This window comes from Vanessa cardui, chromosome 5 (assembly GCF_905220365.1).
Source record: "Vanessa cardui chromosome 5, ilVanCard2.1, whole genome shotgun sequence".
Classification (NCBI taxonomy): Eukaryota; Metazoa; Arthropoda; class Insecta; order Lepidoptera; family Nymphalidae; genus Vanessa; species Vanessa cardui.
The window spans coordinates 13480819-13492994 of NC_061127.1; the positions used below are offsets into that span (position 1 = coordinate 13480819).

A 12176-nucleotide genomic window follows, 5' to 3' on the forward strand; every position below is an offset into this window, starting at 1 on the left:
GCTATATATTAAAACTATCAGTTTGTCTTTTCAGTAACATATTACAATACATAATTATTTTACAGAAAGGCATCTCCAGAACGAATACCCTGCGTCTTCAAAGACCTACCAGGACGTAAGATCATTACCTCATTGTCATTAGTAATTTGCCTTGTTTAAAGTTCGCTACATGTAAATTTGTTTGTTTCAGAACACTCGTACACTCGTCCAGGTGAACCCGCAGCAGTTCCATCCACATGACGTGGCCCTCAATTTGTAGGTAAGGTCATGACTTGATCGTGTTGTGGTTATTAGTGATTTGCCATGTATAAAGTGCGCTATATCTAAATTTGTTTGTTTCAGAACACTCGTACACTCGTCCAGGTGAACCCGCAGCAGTTCCATCCACATCACGTGGCCCTCAATTTGTAGGTAAGATCATGACTTGATCGTGTTGTGGTTATTAGTGATTTGCCATGTATAAAGTGGTGGTGGTGGTCAAGTAAAGCTATTAATTTAAGAAAACTGAACAGAACCAGCAGTGGTTGCATTTAAGTCAGGCGTATCTCATTCTGTCGTTAAGAAGGTTCTTTCTTATGCCGCACTACTTTGCCTAGTTTAAAATACGTTACATCTAAAGTTATTTTTACAGAACGGTGTCCCTCTGATGCAGCTCTTATTATACCCGGTATGTTTTTTCTGTCTATTTGAATCATGGTAAGAATAATTTTGCGTGAAAAAACTGTTTGTTTCAGTCAACAAAGCTGGAAGAAAGAGACTGGACCTAACAGCAAATGTCAAAAAGCAAATATTTTTCAGAATCTGATTCTGACTGCTAATTAACTAACTTTTACCAATCAAAAGTCAGAATCAGATTCTGATCAATTCTTATTGTTTTTAGTTCAATTAAATTTCTTTTGTACAGAAATCGGTGCAGAAGTTGTCGTTGCCGCGGCATCCACTTCCAGCCCTTGTAGTTCTGGTCCCCCGGCAATTTGTTAGTATTAATAGCCGGTGTTTATTCATACTAGTATCAGTAAGGGTGATGGGTTTTATATACAAAGTTTATTTCAGGTGTCAATGATCACAGTTATGCAACTGACATGGATGAGTGGTTGCGACTGCTTGACTTCTATGACAGTGACAATGATGACAACCTAAATATTGATGACTTGGACAGTGATGTCCTCCCGATTAGATTGGAGCGTAACACTGCGGCTGAACCCGCATGCGTTAATGACTTAACTGCTTTTCAGACCAAAGTTTTACAGGCGGAAGATGACGCTAATGATCGAGCTGTACGTGACATTATGCCCGATGACAGGTACACTTTTAACTGGAGTAAAGACAGACAGACTTTCCACGGTCAGCGTGAGATATTTACTGGAACGTCAGGACCAACTTTTGACGTTAATGTCCAGACTCGACCGACTGACATTTTCGACAAGATGTTCGACGTCGACTTTATCGATGTTATTTGCACAGAGACCAATCGGTACGCAGAGCAGAAGATAGCTTTGCTGCGAGAGCAGAATCAGCTATCCACTCACTCTCGGTTCAACCGGTGGTCTCCTACCGACAGAAACGAAATGATCACATTTTTAACAATACAAATCCTACAGGGCCTCTTTCCTTTACCGGAAGAAGAGGCATATTTTAGATTTAACGGGTTTGGAACATTCCAATATTTTTCAAAAATAATGTCTTATAACAGATTTCTATTGTTAAAAACAATGATTCACTTTGCCGACACGCAGACATTACAGGACAAGACTAAACTATGTAAGATACGACCCATACTAGATTATTTTAACAAAAAGTTTTCGACTCTGTACATGCCTTCGCAAGTGATAGCCATTGACGAATCACTCCTCAAATGGCACGGCAGGCTGAGTTTCGCCCAAAAGATAAAGTCCAAGGCCGCAAAAGTGGGTGTGAAAACATATGAGCTGTGTGATTCGGCTAGTGGCTATCTCTGGGCGTTTTTTGTGTACACAGGCAAAGACACAGAAGTGACTGCTGACAATACAGACGGACAGGTGGACCAACCAGACGACGAACAGCCGATTGACAGACCTGATAATGACGAGACGAATAACAGTCTATCGACGAGTTTTTACAATGACCGACCTACAACGGCTACTGCCAAGATTGTATACGACTTGATCGAGCCCCTGCTTCACCGTGGACATACATTAGTAATGGACAATTTTTATAATAGTCCTTTACTATTGAGATGTCTTAAAAATCAAAAGACAGACTGTTTTGGAACACTGAGACTCAATCGTGAATTCCTTCCTGACGCAGTGAGACACCTAAAAAAGACAGAATTGCGACAAGGTGAAGTAGTGGCCACGTACTGTTCTGATTTGTCCGTTTTGGTATGGCGAGATGCTAACATTGTGAGCTTGATCTCAACATATCATAACCTTCAAATTGAGACTACAGACAAATACAACAGACTGACTTATAAACCAAGCATAGTACTCGACTACAACAAGACCATGGGAGGAATAGACAGGAAAGATCAATTTCTGTCTGCTCAGCCCGTGGAACGTGTGAGGAACAGAGTTTGGTACAAAAAACTCTTCCGTAGACTGTACAATGTTGCAATTTTCAATTGCTTTGTGATATTTTCCAGTGTTCACCGGAAAATATCACATCGTAAGTTTCGGACTGTACTTGCGGAAGACTTACTGAAAAGACATCGACAAATAGATTTGACAAGTGAATCACGACATTTGAATGTCAGATCAAATACGACTGGACAAGTAGTGACGACTGTGAACCGACCTACCGTACGACATAAAACACAGGCCAGACCCATAGTTGACAGCAACCACTTTCCGGTTAGAACAGGATCAAAAAATACATGTTGCTGGATGTGTCCAAAAAAATCCAGGACTATTTGGAAGTGCGAAGAATGCGACGTCAATCTTTGCATCGAGGGTTGTTTTAAGGCCTATCATAAACCGTAGGAAGAACAGGGTGAGTGCTTGAAGAAGAGAGAATTTCAATGAAATTAGACACATGCAGGTTTCCTCACGATGTATATGTATATAACAACTTTTATATATTAAGTATAATTAAATAATAAAACCTAATTAAAATTTACCTTTTATTTTACATAATATGATTTACATTTTTTATATATTAATATTAAATAAAATAATAGCATCTAATATTTGTCTTTTATTTCAAATATGACCATTTGCGCTAAAACTAGTGTGTACGAAACCTTAAAAGGTCGGCCATCTTGACGACATTTCGCTGTCGAGTGTTATCGCGATGCGAGTCGTGATAATTGTGGAGAGAGTGTTTTTGTTTTGGTTTATTTTAAGATTTACGGTATGTTAAGTATTGACTTTTAGTACCAAATGAAAGCTTATATAATCTATTTTCACGATAAATAGATAAAATTAATATAAACTATAAAGTAAAGTACTAAAACTTGGTATAAAATAAAAGTTAACTAAAATTTTACCTATTTTTCTACATTTTTATTTTATTTTTTGTACTTTAAGTTAATATTTGTCTTTTAATATTAACAAATATCAATTCTCCATAGATTCAGCTATGTGTAGGTATTTTTTACTTTGCTATAGCTTTAGTAATTAGTCAGTTATCATGCTTTAAAGTTGATAAGGGAACATACACTCAGCGCTGCGAAATTACGATCGCGCGGGCGGACGTTTGACCGGAAAACAGCTGTCAAACTCGGACGTTCAAGTGGTTATATTATTGTCTTCTCATAGGTATAGTTAAATGGCAAAAATGTGTTGCCATGAAAGAAAACACTTTCATTTATATACTTGAATAAATATTTATATTAATGACGTCAATATATTTATTTATAAATAATTAGATACCGGTAGCAATTGTTTTAATCTTTGTAATATTTTACTTATATCACTAAATATAAGATTCGTCTTTTTAGTTATGCCCTACATCACTACAATGATGATGTATTACTTATCATTTTGCTCACAAAATGCGTTAATTAAATTATGAAAACAACTATTTTATACATTTATTTTTTTAGACTCATATCCCATTCGTTATAAAAATGAGAATATCTTAACTAAAAAAACGACCTATTTTTTATCCTACTTATATCAAAATGTTTAGAGTGCGTATGAATGAGACAAATAGAAAACATACGACGTGACACTTCTGTCAATGATGATTGTGTATAATATTTAATATTGTGCTTGTAAACTTTAAGAGATATAGAGATAAGCTTATTTTAAGTTCAAGGTCGTAAATCGGAAATGATTAGTGGGTTCATAGGAATTATAGCAATAAATAGGTTTTATTTACACCTTTTACTTTGTGACAATATTTGATATCACGTGACCCTATATTGAATTTTAATTGGTCATCGGTGAGCGTGCCCTGCGCGACGCGAGAGGCGCAATAATAGTTCACCAAAATGCCGTCGGAATCTAAGCCTTTGTTGACAGCCCAAACAGAAAAACCAAATCATTATAAGTAATTATACTTTACCAATCTATTCTTAGTGGAATGTGATAGTGCTCGTCGTGTAGTTTCTTGTTATGTGCGTTTTATGTAGTCCGGCTATTTCGTTTCACAGATATCTGAAGGAATTCAGAGTAGAGCAGTGCCCGTCGTTCCTACAACATAAATGTACACAACATAGACCTTTCACATGTTTTCATTGGCATTTTAATAATCAGAGAAGAAGAAGACCAGTTCGAAAGAGGGATGGCACATTTAACTATAGCGCAGACAATTATTGTACCAAATATAATGAAACATCGGGGATATGCGAGGATGGAGACGAGTAAGTGCATCGGGGCTTTGTTTTGTTCTCACAATCAATTTTTATTATCATGATAAAATTGTGTTGTCAAGTTTCGTGTAAACATAAAATATTATAAGTTTCTTCGGAGAATCATTGTACTAAATATTTACTAACATGAATATGCAACCATATCGAAATTCAACACAAAGATAATGTATGTGTGTGAATGGTATACATGTATTTTAGTTATGGTTTCATAGATCCATTGTTCTTGCTAATAAGACTTGCACTTGCTAAAGGAAAGTCTGCTATGACAAACTTATATTCCAATACAATAAAATGGTAGTTGACATTTCATGCAACAGTTACCTACTAGGACAGAAGTTGAAAAAAATGTATTTGACTATTGTACACAATTTATTAAATTAAACACATAACAATTTAAAAAAAATAAACTATACCCTCATGAAATAAAAAAAAAATCTATCCAAAAACAATCAATCAAATCAGAAGCCTAAATATTTAAAAGATGTTTAATATTATTATTTCATTCAAAATAATATAAACTAACTAATAATATAATTATACTAAAAATAAAATAATAATAATAAAATATATAAATATATAATAATAATAAAATTATTCTTTATACTATGAATGTTTGTTAAGATGTTGCACTGTATTAATTACACGTTGATTAAATCATTTTAACACATATACTAAAATTAGTCTAGAGAAATTATCAACTTAATTATTAAATGTTACTTAAGTTCTAGCTGGGTAAATATAGCCATCTGTAAGCCACCTAAATTGTAAGATACTGTAAAACATTGTTAATTTTTAAAACCAAGGAATTGATCAAATGATAAATTAATTATGCCTAGTATGAACAATGTGCACTTAGACTTAACTTATTATCAATAATATAATAGGCTCATAATCATATACATTTATATTATCCTTTTTGATTTATTAGAGTTTTATTCTTTACAAATGCATTTATTGTAGGTGCCCTTACCTACACCGTACAGCAGGGGACACAGAACGTCGATATCACCTGCGCTACTATAAAACATGTATGTGTGTTCATGATACGGATGCTAGAGGACTTTGTACTAAGAATGGGGCACATTGTGCATTCGCACATGGTGCTCCTGATCTTCGCCCTCCAGTGTTGGATATGAGAGAACTCCAAGCACTGGAAAATCCTGATGGGACTGATGGTGATGCGGCAGCGCCCAATGCTTTAGATAGAGAACGGAATTTAATGAATGAAGATCCAAAATGGCAAGGTACTGTAAAATAAGGAATAAACTTAAAATAATACTTTTTACCAAAGGTGTTCTGTATCATTTCTGTTATAAATGAAATAACAAATTATTCAATTTTTTTCTTTAATTATTAAAAGTTTTTGTTACACTTTTTTATTTCAATTTACATTTGTCTTACAATGTGCGAATATATATTTTTTATTTCAGATACAAATTATGTATTATCATCATATAAAACTGAACCATGTAAAAGACCACCTAGGTTATGTAGACAAGGGTATGCTTGCCCTCAATATCACAATAGTAAAGTAAGTACTGATTAAGTTGTAATCCCTCATAATTATGCAAAATGAATAAATATTTTATCATGATATATAAATTGCAGGATAAGCGTAGGTCACCAAGAAAATATAAATATCGTAGCACACCATGTCCTAATGTTAAACACGGTGAAGAATGGGGCGAGCCTAGTAATTGTGAAGCTGGTGATGGCTGCGGTTATTGTCATACACGCACTGAGCAACAATTTCATCCTGAGATATATAAATCCACTAAGTGCAATGATGTTCAGCAAGCTGGCTATTGTCCTAGAGGACTGTTCTGCGCCTTTGCGCATGTTGAACGTAAATATATATTTTCTTATGATTTTTTTATTCAAATTGTTTCTGGATTGCTTAATTGTTCAAAGATTGACACGTCTACATACATTTATTTAATTTGATGCAGCGGAAGATTTGACGGGCGCTCGTGAACTTGCCGCGCCACTCGAATGCGGCACCAATCTCGCAGATCTTCTGTCATCGGCACTGCCGGACAAGAAGGGCGAAGTCAGCGTACTCGGCGCCCTCGGGCTCGAACGGCGACCACACTCGCCCGCGCCTCATGCTAATGGCTCCGGCGACGGCTCGGAGTGCGCCTCGACCTCTTCCGGCGGCTCCAGCGGCGGTCGCGCCCCGGCTCGCGGTCTGCTGCCCCTGGCGTCCGCGACGCTCGATCTCGACAAGCCGCAGCCCGCCTGGCCCCCGCGCGCCACCTTCGACGCGACCGTGCTGCAGGAGGTGGTCGGGAACGCGCTCGACGATCTGCACCTAGACGATCCGCGCAATCTCGTCGCGTCACTCGACCGCGATCTCTCCGACGGCGAGGGACTGCTCGGGGGCTCGGCCCCCGTCAACATTCCGTCGGCGCGGTCCGCACTCCGCGGCTTCAGCCCGCCGCCCGGCGGGTCGCCGCTGCCGCCCTTCCTGCGCTACACGCCCAACGACACGGAGCGCCTGTTCAACTCGCACGCGATCAAGGCGGGCAGCTTCGGCGCGTCGGGCGCGGGGCCGTTCGAGTTCGGCGCCGCGTCGCCGTCGGCGCCCGGCGAGCTGTCGCGCCTGCGCGAGGAGGTGGTGGCGTCGCGCGCCGCCGCCGCGCGCTGGGACGAGCGCATCGCGCAGGCGCGCTCGGCGTGCGAGGCGTGGCAGCGCGAGTCGGACGAGGCGCAGCGCAAGGCGGCGCTGGCGGAGCGGCAGCGCGACGAGGCGCTGGCGCACGCGCTGGCGCTGAAGCGCGAGCTGGAGGCGGCCCGCGCGCCGCGCCGGGAGCTGCGCGGCCTGCCGCTGACGGCGCTCAAGGCCATGCAGGCGCAGGCGCGCACCGACCTGGAGGAGATCGAGAAAGTGCTGTACCTGGAGACGGCCACCAAGTGCATGGTGTGCGAGGAGCAGCCGCGCAGCGTGACGCTGGCGCCCTGCAACCACTACGTGCTGTGCGAGGCGTGCGCGGCCACGGCCAAGGAGTGCCCGTACTGCCAGACGCCCGTGCAGCACCACCAGTGAGGCGAGGTGACGTAGTGCGGCGGCCCGCTGATGACACCGCGCTGCCACTATCTTTTTGAACTGAAACTTTTATAAGTTGTAACCCTAATGACTTACATCTGATGTTTTAATTCTAAAATGGAATGTTCTATGTTTTCTATACATATTACCTTTTTTTACGCGAACTTTACAGATAAATTATGTCTAGATCGTGTAGTCGTCGGGCCGCCTCCGCAGTAGCTCTCTACTCGTTATTATCGCAAAAAATATAATTATAAAAATTATGTTCTGAGCTATCTATAAATGCTAAATTTAAATCTTTCCTTAATATTTTTATATATGGGTACATTGAAGTGTAATATCAGATGATAATAATTATAGGATATATTTAACTTTAGTGAAGAGCAAGACTTATTCTGGTAAATTTATTGAATGAAACGATGTGCAGGAATAGGATTTTCAAATTTACTGCCACTGACATTTGTATTTAATGTTGAGCGACATCGCGACATCGCGACCCGCGTTGCATTATATGAATACAACTATTAACTGACATGATTATTATAAAAGTGAACACTCAAGGAAATAACGAATATTGATAGAATATATTAAGAAATGTTTACCTTTTTTCTACTCTATAGTATATTTTTAACGATAGAACAGCAAATTATGTGTAACCAAAATAAGAATCGTTTATATATTATCTAATAGGGTATAGCTTCAGAATGTTTTTAAACAATGTTATTAATTATGGTGAAGGAATATACACACCAAAGGTAAATAATGAATATTGATAAATGATTGTTTAAATACAGATGCGTACATTTTTATATTTGTCTATTTAAAATATAGTGATTTCTAAATATTTTTCATAAACAAATACAATGTTATTACCTAGAGCATGATAACAAGTAGGTTTGACGTTACAGGTTAATATGCTTTCGATGTCTGATAAGTTTGGTTTAGACGTGTATTAGTGTACTCGTTGCTTTTCTCATATAAATTATACTAATATAGCTATTTACGAGACCTTATATTGAACTTAATAAGAAATTCTTTAATCGACATTAGTACATAAAACTGTGTTTAAATTAAAAAAAATAAAATAAAAATCGAACCAAATGTCAACAAAAGTGCTTGACCGTAGCGTATAACATTGAACACAGGAATATTTTCGTAACAATCAGTTGTTTAAATGTTCTATAGTTGTTTGTAGTACAGAGACAGCACCCGTGTGAAAATATACCTGAGTGTGATTTATTTATACGAAATTATGAATTATTTTGGCATTGACATTGGCGTTGATGCAAGGATAATTAAAATAGGATTAGTGTATTGACTTTGAACTGTACGGAAGTGGTAGATTTAGTTTTATATTCGAAGAGTTTTTGCATGTTCATAGAATGTCTATATCTATATTGACTATTTCAAAAACTGTCTGCTGTTTAAATCGGCGAGTATTGGTTGTTTTTACACTTGGGTAAAATTAAACATGATATAGCTTCCTTCATTTCGGCACATTAGTCTTCTTAGGACGCCTGGACCAATATTGGTAACCTGTTCAGTATACAGTCTGACATTTTTAGTTGAAGAAAAGCCAATTTCTTTATATTTAGTGTCATCTTAAAGATATTTCTCAAATATTTAACATTTTTCTTGTCCGTTGAGGGCAGTTTTTAGTCATTGGCTTTGAAGAGTAATTATAAAGATCGTATTTTAAGCCGAATTAACCGTCTTGTATTGTGTTTCGACTCTAACCAAAACGGTTGGTTGTTGTCGATTGTTATTATTAAATCGAAAGGAAAACGTCATCAAAATGAAGTAGGAGTAATGTCTCGATTAGATCGTTGAGTGCATTTTATGTACATTCCCATTAACGTAGAAGCTTTTTTGTTGTGATACATTGAATTGACTGCATTTTTTTTTAATTATAATTTTAAACATTTCCTTTTCTTAAAACGATTTATGACAAAGTTAACTCGTAGTTTCGGGTGAGATTTAAAAAATATTTGGAAATCTGTTATATTATTTGTATAAATTAGAATTTCGTTTAATTTAATAATATTGTTTTTATTTTTAAACTCTTACATTACATACTTAATTACTCATACATATTTTTGGAATCCATTGAAATTGAATGTATGGTATTTAAAAATGTATGAATTACATTTTGAAAATCGAATTGCATTGATCCAGTTATAAAGACAAATATGTACATGTATATATGTATAACTGAATTATGAAAATATGTAACTAGAAATACTGGCTTGAAATTATCAGTAAACGTCTGCCAGTCGTTAGTAGCTTGATCCACTTGTTGTATCGGATGAACCTAAACTGTTATTTTGACCAATACTAATCTTTTGAACCACAATATTTTATATTGGTTGCACTAGTTGACAAATACGACATCATTTTGTGTAGTTTTAGTGGTAGCTTTTCACCAAAGTATTGCGCACTGCACAATACTTCGATGAATGGATCTCACAAATAACTACGATGTTGTCATATCAAGGAATACGTTTTAAAACGATTTTTATTATAAATCACTTTTTTTTGAATGATGAAACAGAACCGCTTATCTGAGATTTAAGTTTGTATAAACAGCCAGTTGTTATTCCACTATTTAACGTTTTTGTTTTATTTAATATTTTTAAACGTTGACTAATAGAGAGTAAGCATCGATTGTCGAATCTATTGATTTCAATTTCCTTTTACTAAACACAAAAACCTTGTTTATTTGGTTAAAATGTTTATCTTTGTTTAAATTAAGAAATAAGAATCTATGATGAAAAAAATATATACTCGTAATTTTAAAAGCTACCTTTATAACTAACGCATTTTATAGATTTTTTCTAATTTTTCTACAATTTAAAATATTCATATTTATATATTTTGAAAAATAATAAAATCTTAGTTTTGTTTTTTGTATCGGTATATAGTAATAGTAATAACAAATTGAATTTAGAATAATATTTAGATGTAAGTAGCGTTTTCAAATTGTATTGGACATTATTTTAAGAGTAGTTCGCAAGCATCGTGCATTGTAATCGGAAGCAATACAACCACAACCGCCTTTTACTCGATAATATTATATACATATTTATTGGGGTGACCGGCCGTTATTATTATTATTATGGAGGTGTTGAATTCCTTATCATTGAGATCTGCGAGAGGAACAGAGAGAGCATACAAAGGACGGTCCCCTTTACCTAAATGTCGATACGGCACATTTTGTCAAGGTCTGAGCATGCACGCTTTACGTATGTGTGTGTTGTGTTAGTGTAGGAACAGCCTGGTGGAGGATTGACGACTTGAAAAGGAACAGGCTAGAGTTTATCCCTTTTACTATATTTCGTATTTTCCAATTTATAATAATAATAAAATATTTATAAAAAGATATTTAACACAACGGCTTATTGTCAAAACTTACATTATGATGTGTACTGTCATGTTAGAATTCGGAGTAAAGAGTAAAGATATTTTCACTAATATTTCTCTAGTATGAATAGTATAGACAGATGCTTAGTTGGCCTAAATCGTCACAAATAATCGTGTGGAGTCTCGTGAATAATATTAGAAGAGATAAGTGTGAGTAAGTGTTGGAAACAAAATGTTCTGTGTTGCCATCGCCTATAGTAGCTTGCTAGTGTTTGTATTTCTAATAATTTTAAAATTTAGATGTGTATTAGAGTCACATTTATTTTTATATAGAATCTTTATCACATGGAGATTAACTTCTATCTATGAATTGAAGAAAAATATAATTGAGGGTACGTATTCATTACTTTGTATTGAAAGATAAAACTGCACTGATTTTTTGTTAATGCGATAATGGATACTTCAATAACACAATCCACTATTATTTCGCCGTTAAATCAAAACATATCAAACAAACAATACATCCGTACCATCACAATTAGCACAAAAGTACTTTACGTTTGTTTTCATAATTTATATATTTATCAAGAAAATCAAAACAATAACATAATTGTGCATAACGGTAATTTCTCAATCTGCTAACGCGTTATTATAATCGATTTATTTATATTTAAATAAAAATATTTGTTTTTTCCAACTACATGTACAGGCGTGGTGTGGTTCTTGTTGTTGTTTTTTTATTATGAGTATATTATTGTATTAAGCAAATTATTTTATTCTGCATTACGAAACAGTTTTACAGTTTGCATTTTATGTTAGGGTTTTTTATTTAGGACCAATTTTGTTTTAAAACTTTTTAATGTTGTGTAAGCATAATAACTACTCTTTTTTTTAAAGATATTTAATATAATTTTTAATTATTTAATCGTTAGGTAGGTAGGTCCAACAAATTTTTTCAAATTATTATTGTTAATTAGA

General features: G+C 36.0%; 2 protein-coding genes across 3 annotated transcripts; both read left to right on the forward strand.

Moving 5' to 3' along the window:
• Positions 1-101: 101 nt before the first annotated feature.
• On the forward strand, positions 102-3345 carry LOC124530124 (piggyBac transposable element-derived protein 4-like). Its single transcript, XM_047104126.1, has 5 exons — positions 102-115; positions 343-411; positions 632-667; positions 905-976; positions 1054-3345. The coding sequence occupies exon 5, from the start codon at positions 1083-1085 to the stop codon at positions 2955-2957; it is 1875 nt and encodes a 624-aa protein (XP_046960082.1). The 5' UTR covers positions 102-115; positions 343-411; positions 632-667; positions 905-976; positions 1054-1082; the 3' UTR covers positions 2958-3345.
• Positions 3346-4121: 776 nt separating this feature from the next.
• On the forward strand, positions 4122-12049 carry LOC124530121 (putative E3 ubiquitin-protein ligase UNKL). 2 transcript variants are annotated; one of them, XM_047104124.1, is made up of 6 exons: positions 4122-4470; positions 4553-4783; positions 5753-6036; positions 6223-6323; positions 6401-6638; positions 6742-12049. In XM_047104124.1, the coding sequence occupies exons 1-6, from the start codon at positions 4412-4414 to the stop codon at positions 7836-7838; spliced, it is 2010 nt and encodes a 669-aa protein (XP_046960080.1). In that variant the 5' UTR covers positions 4122-4411; the 3' UTR covers positions 7839-12049. The 2 variants fall into 2 exon arrangements, with proteins under 2 accessions (XP_046960080.1, XP_046960081.1); XM_047104125.1 differs by having other exon boundaries at positions 4125-4470; positions 4574-4783.
• Positions 12050-12176: the final 127 nt, after the last annotated feature.

Bases quoted from the DNA above. Each gene is read 5' to 3' on its own strand.
- LOC124530121 (XM_047104124.1), top strand. From the start codon at position 4,412: ATGCCGTCGGAATCTAAGCCTTTGTTGACAGCCCAAACAGAAAAACCA. The intron at 4,784-5,752 runs GTAAGTGCATCG...CATTTATTGTAG, and splicing joins ATATGCGAGGATGGAGACGA to GTGCCCTTACCTACACCGTA. The intron at 6,639-6,741 runs GTAAATATATAT...AATTTGATGCAG, and splicing joins CGCCTTTGCGCATGTTGAAC to CGGAAGATTTGACGGGCGCT.
- LOC124530124 (XM_047104126.1), top strand. From the start codon at position 1,083: ATGGATGAGTGGTTGCGACTGCTTGACTTCTATGACAGTGACAATGAT.